The sequence below is a fragment of the Cariama cristata genome, unplaced genomic scaffold (assembly GCF_000690535.1).
Source record: "Cariama cristata isolate BGI_N322 unplaced genomic scaffold, ASM69053v1 scaffold21445, whole genome shotgun sequence".
Lineage (NCBI taxonomy): Eukaryota > Metazoa > Chordata > Aves > Cariamiformes > Cariamidae > Cariama > Cariama cristata.
In genome coordinates, this window is record NW_009617205.1 from 12,353 (window position 1) to 23,479 (window position 11,127).

The 11,127-nt window shown below is 36.5% G+C and overlaps 1 protein-coding gene across 1 annotated transcript; it reads left to right on the top strand.

Moving 5' to 3' along the window:
* Positions 1–2,020: 2,020 nt before the first annotated feature.
* Positions 2,021–10,814, top strand: PTPDC1 (protein tyrosine phosphatase domain containing 1). The gene is made up of 9 exons (XM_009700462.1): positions 2,021–2,239; positions 2,797–2,968; positions 3,775–3,855; positions 4,080–4,198; positions 4,972–5,109; positions 5,797–7,004; positions 7,729–7,914; positions 9,911–10,021; positions 10,677–10,814. Exons 1-9 carry the CDS (start codon positions 2,026–2,028, stop codon positions 10,812–10,814), a joined length of 2,367 nt encoding a protein of 788 aa, XP_009698764.1. The 5' UTR covers positions 2,021–2,025.
* Positions 10,815–11,127: the final 313 nt, after the last annotated feature.

The window sequence follows — 11,127 nt, forward strand, 5'->3', positions numbered from 1 at the left end:
AGCAGTCTATACCTTACAAATATGAGTTCAGGTAATGATTTTTCTCTGATATGCCATTCACAAAAAGTGCTTACAGAAATTCTGAAAAAAATCTTTCCAATAGAAAATAAAAAAATCCCAGAAATATTATCCCTGATTATAAACATAAAATGTCTATAATAAAACCAAACTGCATTACTTTGTCATCACTGTGATGTGTTAATATGTTGAGCTTTTCTGTAATGTTCATATTGCTAGATCTCTTAATTGAAGAAACTGTGTGATTTTTGTGTTCAGGAACTGCCTAGGACTCTGAAAATACAAACATGCCTTCAACAAAACTCCCCTTTCTAATAAAGTATTTAAACTCTTATAGGATGTAACTCATTCTACTGTTTTGGGTGAGTACTTGCAAACCCTGCTAGATTCAATAGGAAAATAATGATGTGCAGCATTTTATTTTGCTCATTTCTGGCTCCACTGTCATTTGATATCTACTGAAGAGAAGTTTCTGGGAACAGAAAAAGAATTAAATATAAGAAAGCAATATCATTAATTAGAAAACATTTTTCATGTTTCTTGGATATAGGTAGCACTTGAAATAAATAGCCTTTTTCATCTCCTTTCTCTTCCACCCAACCCACAGAATAAAAGCATATTTAAATATTTCCTCACCTCTTGATAGCGCGTTCATTGTTGAGTTAGAATAGTCAAGAGTTTTGAGACAACAGCTAACAGAGACAGAGTCAGCTTTAACATTTTCCTTTTCTCATATGACATCACTACTGATGTTTCAGGCCTGATAGCTACAGCAAACTTACCATGTCTCCTTAAGAGCTGGGGTGCAGTACTCAAAATTCAGTCGCTCAATTCTTGTTCAATACCTAGAAGAAACAGTAGATTTTTGCCTGATGAATTTTTGTCAGAACAGAGCTTTCTCTTATGCAAATTCCTGTGTAAGAGTTACTGGTTTTGTAGTACCAAAAGAAACACAGCCTGAAGACAGTATATATCTTTGGGAAAATGCAATGGGATTAATTTGCTTATTGAACAAAGTTATGGTGGGTTTTCCTGATTTCCCCAGTTTCTCTCTCTTTAACGTGCAGTCTAACGCACAGACAATGGGATGGCAGTTTTTATAGCACCGCTGTAGTCTGTTCTCCACATAGTCGCATGAGAATTTTGTGCTTTTGAGGGTGTTGTAATCTTTCTGGCCAGCTCATTCTCCTGCTTAGCACACTGGAAGCAAAGTGGGAGGCAATTTGCCACCTAATGCCTACCTTCAAAAGCCTAAAGCACTCTGCTGATACATCTTCTCCTCCCCATAATCTGCTTTATCTCAATCTGTAGGGCTAACAGCTTTGCTTAATAAAAAAGCTGCACCCTGAAAAAAAAAAAGCCTTTTGTTTTGAATAACAAATTGTGTTTTGTTAGAAGATATGAATGGTCCAGAGCGAACAGTCTACAATTCATCATGTGCTGAACCATTTCAGTAGGAACACACTAATCCCAATCATTACAGAGCTAATGATGCATTTTGGAGCAACTAAGTGGAGGAGGAGAGGTGGTTGTAGAATGTTAAACCAAGAGGTGGGGGAGTATAATGTACTTACTTAGAGATTTCTCAGGCAGCAGAGCCTCCAGCTACATTTTGATTGTTCTCTTGAATCTAATATTTTGTCTTAGCAAGTTCTGAATGCATGCTATTTACGACTAACCAAATACTCGCATTGTTTATGGAAAACGTTTTGGTTGTTCCCAGTCCGTTTTCAAAATCATCTACTTGAAATGCAACTATTTTCATCAAGCAGCCAAACACTTTGTCCCGAACAGACTCAATTCCTATGGAATGGAGCAGCCCCAAGGATAGCTGGTGGCTGCGCCTTTGTTGTTAGTTACTATGGAGACAACTCAGCCTATGCTGACTAGCTGCTGGAGCATACGGAAGGATGCACAGCTCTCCGCAACTTCAGTGCTGAGCAACTTCGATTTTCTATCAGTGTGTCCTCAGCAGCCTTCCTAGACAGTAGCTGAGGCTGGTCAGTCATGCAGGGTTCACCCCGAAGGCGTTCGGCAGTGAGTATTTTTAGCAACTTTTTCCAGGGTCGGAGGCATTCTTCCTCCGATCCCCTTCTTCGCATAATCCAGAGGCGCCGGAGCTCAGTTGTAGAGGTACTCTCATCATCGACTCGCCAGGTTATGGTGGCGGTATCGTCTCTGAGCCCTGAGGACCTGGATGCAACTTTTCCTGACAAAAAAAGTAAAGTATTTTTCATTAAGACTGTTGGCAGTTCTGGGTATTTTCTTGATATTAAATTAATCTACTTTTGTTCTGTTAACTATATTTTACATGCATAAAATACTGGGTTTTAAGGTTTTTTTCCTGTATTTTATATTTTGTTCACCAATTCCTTATTCAAGGATTAATATATGCTTTTCAGTCTAACAGCTCAGTTCTAAAGAACAAATAAAACAGAAGCACATGTTCACACATTCACCAAGTATATGGCTAAGTATTTTTGATTTCAGGTGGAAGAGGACCATGACATTTTTTTCTGTTGCAAAGGATATCACTTACCTGTAACTCCATCAGAAAAATCAAAGTTACTGTAAGAAAAAACAACTTCTGCAGTAATGAAAGCAATTTTTTTCCTCAGAATCCTTACTTCAAGTCTGTGTTGAAAAATGAGCCTTAAGTATTTGTTCCATATATTTATCCTGTTTGTAACTTCATCAGTTTAAGGTTGTACTGATACTTCTAAGGTGGAGATGAATTTCTAAGCTTCCTTACTAAAGCTATTTTTGCCTGTGTTCTAGGAAGTTCGAGGCGTCCGACAGCAAAATACACAAAAGTAGGGGAGCACCTTCGCCATGTCATTCCTGGTCACATGCAGTGCTCAATGGCATGTGGTGGACGTGCTTGCAAGTATGAAAACCCAGCTCGATGGAGTGACCAGGAGCAAGCCATTAAAGGGCTCTACTCTTCTTGGTAATAAGCAGCATATACTCTCACTAAATGTAACTGCATTCGTTGCATTTATTAAAAGAGAGAATTCCAAAGAAAATAATGAGGTTGTTTTAAAATCAGCTACTGCTAAGTTAAGCATAAAACATAATGATAACTTGATTCAGAATTACGACTTAACAGTAGACTGTAATGGCCATTGTACATAGCCCAGAAAAGATGATGCAAGATTTCTGTTGACTTACCATAAGTTTGGTTCAGATCCGAGAGAGTAAATACCTATCTTTCATTAATTATAAAAAAAAACCCTATTCTGGGTCATAGACAGTTCTTGCTAAGGTTTAAAATGAAAATTAATTAAAATGTGTTTGTAATCAAATTTAAAAGTAAAAACATTTACTGAAGATGAAATAATGTAAGCTATGTGTTGAAAAGCATATTCATATGCAGTAATATTCACATGAAATGTATCTTTACATTCTTAATGATTTTTTTTGTAACAGCAAGTGCTGTTCAGAAGCATACAAACCTTAAAGGGCCAAACAGAGATCTGAGTCCAGATTTCTATTCAAAGGAATTTTTTAATATGTTCATTGGCCTGGCATTTAAATAGTTCCAGTAATGGTCCTTTGATATGTTCTATCTGTATCAGCTTAACAAGATTTATCACTAACACTATATGACAGTAGAATTTTTTGAAAAATCATTTCTAGTTAATCAGCACGATATTTCTGTCTTTCTTGAATATAACATAGAATTCTTATTTTGGTAGATTAATACCCAGGAAATTATTAATAACAGCATTATTATCTACTTTCCTAATTTCTCAGGATAACAGATAACATACTGGCTATGGCTCGACCCTCAACAGAATTAATTGAAAAGTACAACATTATTGAACAGTTTGAAAGGTAACAAATTTAGTCATTATTTATTGTAATTATTACTAGTGTAATTCCTGATCCATTTTCTCTTTCAACATAGATTTGGATCTTTTCATAGATCCTTTCATTTTAACAATATACAGGTAAAGATTTATTCTCCACGAAGAATAAATGTGTGTTTCAGAAAATAAGGGATAATGAGATTTTGGCTGCATAAACTTTGACTTTGACTCATCTATTCCTTCCTTAAGATGTGGCATAAAAACCATAATAAACCTTCAGCGTCCTGGGGAGCATGCGAGCTGTGGGAATCCACTGGAACAAGAAAGTGGCTTCACCTACCTTCCTGAAGCTTTTATGGAGGCTGGAAGTAAGTTCACTCCTGCTGCTGTTCCGCATGAATTATTGATTTTGGCACTTATTTTTACTTGAATTCTTGTGTGTTAAAAGCAGCTATGTAAGAAACATTGCACTAAATGGGATGTAAACATGAAACTTGGCAAATATAATAGAGTGAATAACACATTATTGAAGGTCGTATATATGTACAGTGAAATGGAGTGTTTATGTTCAGGTGTTTAGAATAAAGAAAGGACAACAGCTAGTTAATTTTTTCTTTTTCTTCCAAGTTCACAAATGTATAAAACATTAATAGTGTTTCAAATTCTGGTACAATTCATGTTTTCTTACCTAGACTATAAAAGGTTATTTCATTTGGGGATATTTGTATTGTCAGTATTTTTGTATTTTCATGTTATGGGGAGATGAGAAAAAGTGCCTCTCTGTAAGAAACAGCTTTTGACTGAAGAAGTGCTTTTATTTCTAAAAAGAAAAAATTACCCTCTACCTATATATAGCTCAGTAATTTTTGTATGAATCACTCAGTTTTGTTACACCTTTTACATTCTAGCTGAACTTCAGTTTGAGAAATCTTTGCTAGCTTCATGTATTTATCACATTTCAATAGCAAGCGTACACTGAAATGGGAAAATAATTTCTTGCAAACAATATGTAGCCAGATTCTAAGAGCCATTATGCAATTTTAATGCTATCATTTATTATTAGTCATCTCTCCTCTACATATAGTACTGAAAATTTCACATTCGGTACGGCATAAAATAACTTTCTCTCTTTTTATTTTAGTTTATTTTTATAATTTTGGATGGAAGGATTATGGAGTGGCATCTCTCACTACTATACTTGATATGGTAAAAGTCATGGCTTTCGCCTTGCAGGAAGGGAGGGTAGCTGTTCATTGTCATGCAGGACTTGGTCGGACAGGTATGTGCTCTACTGCAAGATCAACAGAATTTTTTTTCTAAAAATGCAAAATAGTCTCTGGTTATAAATTATTAATAATTTGCTTAGATTCTATATCATTGCAAGATGTACATCTATAAAATGGTTAAAAATGCTGAACAGATTTGTGAAAATTGTCTGCCTGGCTAGAGGAGATCAGTTTTAGTAAATTAAAACCAGAAACCTGTAAGGTTAGAATTTTTTTGAATCCATATAGTAATTCCCTGTTTCATTCAAATGGGACAGCTTTTTTGGTGGGAAAAATTCACCTAGTACACTTTCATTGTCCAATATTTATTACATGTTTACAAACCTGCCACTCATTGTTAGATCAGGTAGATTTGGTGGAGCAGCTAAAATTTCATTTACTTCTTTCAAGACCTTTTTGCCTGTGTCCTTCCTGTAGAAGCCACCATTGCTCCTGTGTTTGCAAATAATGGAATTCCTAGAGATGCTGTGGTGAGAAACTAGCTCTTACTGAAAGTGTAGTGAGAATGGGTTTACCATCTTGTGGTCCAGCAAATATAACTATACTTAGGTAACAGCATCACGTAATAGAGGGTATAAAGCCTATATCTTTACCTATATTAATTTTTATCCTATAGTTCCACTGAGTATTTGTTTCAGTCTGACAGTTCTTCAACTAATGTTTGTCTTTATATTTTCCAGGTGTTCTAATAGCTTGCTACTTAGTTTTTGCAACAAGAATGAGTGCTGATCAAGCAATTCTTTTTGTCAGAGCAAAAAGGCCTGATTCTATTCAGACTAGAGGGCAGTTATTATGCATCAGAGAATTCACTCAGTTTTTGGTTCCTCTGAGAAATGTATTTGCATGCTGTGAGCCCAAGGCGCACACAGTGACACTGTCCCAGTACCTGATCCGTCAGAGACATCTGCTCCATGGTTATGAGAGCAGACATCTCAAACATGTGCCAAAACTTATTCATCTAGTTTGCAAATTGTTGCTAGACTTGGCTGAAAACAGACAAGTGATAGAGGCAGAATTGTTAGATATACCAGATCTCTCAGATGAAACTGAGAAGACTGTTTCTCAGTTGGTGTCCACACAGCTAGACAGACAACTTGCAAGGCAGGACAGTGATATGTCGGACTCCTCCCACACCCACTCGTCCACTTTTGAGACCCAGGATTCTCTTTCCTCCTTGGGACATGAATGTGATCTTCTTTGGAAAAGAAGGAATGTCGAATGCCTTCAGCCTCTTACTCAACTGAAAAGGCGTCTAAGCTACAGTGAGTCAGATTTAAGAAGAACTGAGTTTCTTTTAGAACAAGGAGAAACTGCATGGACAGTTCCTGCTCAGATACTACTATGCAACAAACTTAAGCAGAACAGTGGTGAGGAATGTTCTGCCACAGGTGAACAAAAGCCACAGTTGGATTTAAACAAAGAAGCATTAGTGCGTAATACATGCATGTTCTGGAGTCAAGGTAAATTTAATTTGGATGGACAGAAAGATGGATCCTCGCTTTATCACAGAAGGAATTCTACCAAAGAAGTACAACGCAGCAGAACCTTTTCTTCAGGTCTAGCATCTATCCACAATACCAGGGAACCTGGAATGCCAAGGCATAATTTTACCAATGAGATTGGTCATAGAAAAGATTGCAAGACTAATATGTATAGCAGAAGAGTCTATGTCTCTGAGGACTCTGATTCTTCTTCTTCTTCTAAAGTGAACTTTTCCATTGGATATGAAACCCAAGGTAGCAAAGATGTGTCAGAGGCAATTCCACACATTGTTCTGCAGTCAGAATTAAGTTTGGAAGCCCGAAGAGTTTTGGCAGCAAAAGCACTTGCAGATATAAATGAATTTCTGGGAGAGGATGAAGTGAAGCAGAAGGTAGAAATGTGGCAGGTAATTTTTAACTTGATTCAATGTTACGGGTTCTGCATATTTCACCTATGTTAATTCCTAGAATGGCAAAAATGCCACCATGTGCTTTGAAATGGCACACTGGGGCACTAGTTTATACTGTGATTCAGTAGATGATTATATTTGTCAGTTATAGCCCAGTTCTTTCAAAGCAAGCAAAATGCACGTACAAATTTTGGTCTCTAGCAGGAGGTTAGAATATTGTTTCTGGCTATGTTCATTCATTTTACTAACTAATGAAAATTGATGCAATTATCTGTGGCTGTAACTTGGCTGCTGGCAGCATAAAAGTACTACAGATTTTAAGGTAGAGCTGTGTTGTTTTCAATCAGTGCTTTCTCAGAACTAATCAGAGGATTTTGTGTGTAAAAGTAAAAGAATTTAGTAGAAACAACTGCTCATTCTCAAAATGAAATCCTCCTTGCTTTGAAGTTGGAATCCAAAGCTGTTTTATGTATTCTGGTAGATAATTGGGAGGTTCTGAGCTGCACTGTTTGTGTCATCCTTCTGTTTTAAAGAATCACTTGTATTACTGATGATTAATGTCGATGCTTTGGAAAAAACTAGAAATTTTTTTTTGAAACTCTTAAGTCTTTTTTTGTTGGAACGTAAGCAGTCAAGTACTGCTACAATCAAAGAGAATGTTAGCAAAAGTAAATAGACGCATTTTCAGTTTTGTTTTGTTTTATTTTGTTTTTTTTTTAAGAAAGAACTGAATTCTCAAGATGGAGCTTGGGATAAAATCTGTACCGAGAGAGATCCTTTTATCCTCTGTAGCTTGATGTGGTCCTGGATAGAGCAGCTGAAAGAACCTATTATATCCAAAGATGATATTGACATGCTGGCAAAAAATTGCACAGAATCACAGGATGCACTTTACTTACTGAGAAAGGTATATAATATATATGTCAATTCATTCTTTAACTGTCAAGTACATTTTGTTAATGCATGTTAAAGTATTCATTTATGGCCTTTAGGCAAGGAAATTGCACTTTTAAAAGGCAACTTCAATCTCTTTAAAAATCAGAGTGAAGATTATTTTGGTATTGAACAGTATGAGTTGTAATCAATACTATGATGATGAATATTATAAGAAAAATACCAGATACTGTCTTTGAACACCATTCAGTAGAAGCTCAACTTCAGAGTATTTCCCTGCAAATTCGGCAATTTGAGATCCAGAGGCAAAGATGAGAAACCTTTTCTCTGTGACTCGATGTATGGCTTTCATTAATGCCACATCTGGCAGCTGTGCTTAATGGTTGTCATATTTGCTGTGCAAACATCTTAATCCATCAGCTTTGGAAGAGCTGGGGAAAGGAATAGGAAGAATTTGCCAATTCAAGGGATCAGAAACCAGGCCAAATTTTTCTACGTAAGTCAGAACTGTGGCCATCTGTATTCTGAAATCCCTATGAAAAACAGGTACTTCGGATCCAAACTGTTTAATTGTGCTTTCCCCAAAGCACAAAATGGAAAAAAAAAATTTTAAATCTCTATGCTTGATCTCTTAATTATAGAAATTAATTTCCTAGTTCTTCGGGAATTCTTTGTTTCCAAAGTATTTATGAGGAAAATAGGGCCCCTTTTAACAGCCTCCAGATATCCAAGAATACAGCTTCTTATCAATAGGTGGTGAGAACTTTATGTGCAGTCACCATCTTCATGACATGACATTCAGAGTTCCCGAGTTCATCTAAAAACATCATGTTTCTTCCTGAACCATTCTTCTACTCTATCAGAAGTTTAACTTTCTATTTGTATTTAATAAAAAATAATTGCTTGACAACTGTTTTAAATGAATGGGAAAGGAATAATAATTATGGGTTTTTTTAAATTTAAAAATACTAATTTTATCTTACCTTATCCTAACCTATATTATTTCAGAATCAGAGAATAGTTGAGCTGGCAGGGACCTCTGGATATCTCCTAGTCCAACCGCCCCACTCAAAATAGAATCAGCTAGAGCAGGTTGCTTGTATGACAGATGCTCCAGTCCCTTTATCATCTTTGTGGCCCCTCGTTGAACTTGTTCTAGTATGCCAATGTCCTTCTTGTACAAAGGAGCCCAGAGCTGGACCCAGCACTCCAGATGTCACCTCCATTAACCTGCTGGCAACTTTCTGTCTAATGCAGCCCAGGATGCTCTGAAGCTGCCTTTACTGCAAAGGCCCGTTGCCAGCCCATGTTCAATTTTGTATGCACTGGGACACACAGGTTCTTTCCTGCTAATCTGCTTTCCAGCCAGTCAGCCCCCTATATATGTACTGGTGCTTATTTAGCTGCTCTTCCCAGAAATCCCTCAAGTTTTAATTTAATTTTCACTAAGTGACCTGCCAGCGTTGAGATCTGTCTCTCTTGGAAAAGGGATGGGAACTAACAGCCACAAAGATACTGTTGCTCCCTTTATGCATCCTTGCTAGTGCTGCCCAGGCCTCTTTCTGCAAGCTTCCTTTAATGGTGAAGGAGACTTGGTAGGACAGAGAGAGATGTAGATCATCCTATGTTAGCTGGGGAAAGAGCCCTAAACATGCATAGTATTTTGGGCTGAAAAGATCAAATCTCACATTTTCTATGCCAATTCATATGAATGCTACTGTTCTTGTAGGGAACTTTGAAAAATAAGTCTCTAGATGCACACTTGACCTGCTAGAAATTTCCGGAGCAGTTTGTGGTACACTACAAGAGAACTGTTTCTCCCATCATGACTGAAATTATGTAGAAGCTCTTTAGGCTTGTGAAAATTCCCTCCCCAAGTCCTACACCTGAAGGTTTCAATACAGGAAGGCACAGTCTGATATTTAAACAGCAATTAACAAAACCTGAAAGTTAAATGTTTTTCATGAAAATACTTCTTCTAATGAGCTGCTGTTCCTTTTACCCACCAGGAGCAGTGTCAGACTATCCTTTGTATTTTACATTGTGTGGTGAACTTGCAAATGCTACCCGCTGATGTGGAGGCGGCCCTACTTGCTCGTGCTATTAAAGCTTTCACTAAGGCAAGTAACCATGTGTCCGTGACATTAAGGCTGTTGAGAATATTTCCTACCCGCCTTAATCCTTTAGGCTCATTTTTCTATTTTTGCATCACTGCCAATTCATGGACTTCTTCAAATTAGGGAAAAGAAGTGGTGAGAATAATTAGTCACTGTGAGTAGTTTACGAAAGGCTTTGGTGGATTCTGTACTACTTGGAGTCTTTCCATCAGATTAAATAATTTTTCTGAAATTACATTGCAATTCAGTTATGTTTTGGGCCCTTAATATAGAATGTGTATAAATAACTTCTGTTTTTGGAATCATTTAATAACAGTGACAGGTTAAGCTTGTTGTTGCTCAGCTTAGAGCTGCTTTCTTCTTAGATTAAGCAGGTGAAATTATTTGAACAGAAAGTTCATCATACTGCTTCCTAATCTCTTGTAAATCTACAGACATGTCACCTGTTAAAACAATCATGACATTTCTCTTTGTACTAGTTTAATGTCTAGTCAGCATAAAATTGAAAATACTTAGCATTAAGTACTCCATCATGAAACACATACTTTCTTTGATAAATCCTAAACCGAACTTTTTAAAAAAATGTTGGTCATCTACTTTACATTTTACTGTATGACATCTATTTAACAACTGAACTTACATTTCTCTCTTTTATTAGACAAGCTTTGACTCTGAAAATGGACCATATGTTTACAATACCTTGAAAAAAGTATTTAAACAAACACTGGAAGAAAAAAGAAAAAGGAAAGAACAGAGAATCCTTCCTGATTTCTGCACAGCTATACCAAAGAATTAGATGGGCCTACCAAATTATTTTGCATTTTCCAGCTACTGTATTTTGTGTTATCTGGCATGACTTACCTAACTTTAGGTAATAGTAGTTATTAACAAAACATTTTATTTTTTTAGAGGGAGTTTTAGTGACAATTGTTCTGTCTACACAGTTCTAAAGAACAGTTGCAGTGTGATCATACTGTAGCATTTGGTTTCAGGTACTATGCTTTTATATTGTGAACTGTTCTCCTGTTTTCAAATGTATTTATTGATTTAGAAACCTCTGTCATTGGTAAGCAACATTATTTTCAAGTTACACGATTGCCATAAGTTCA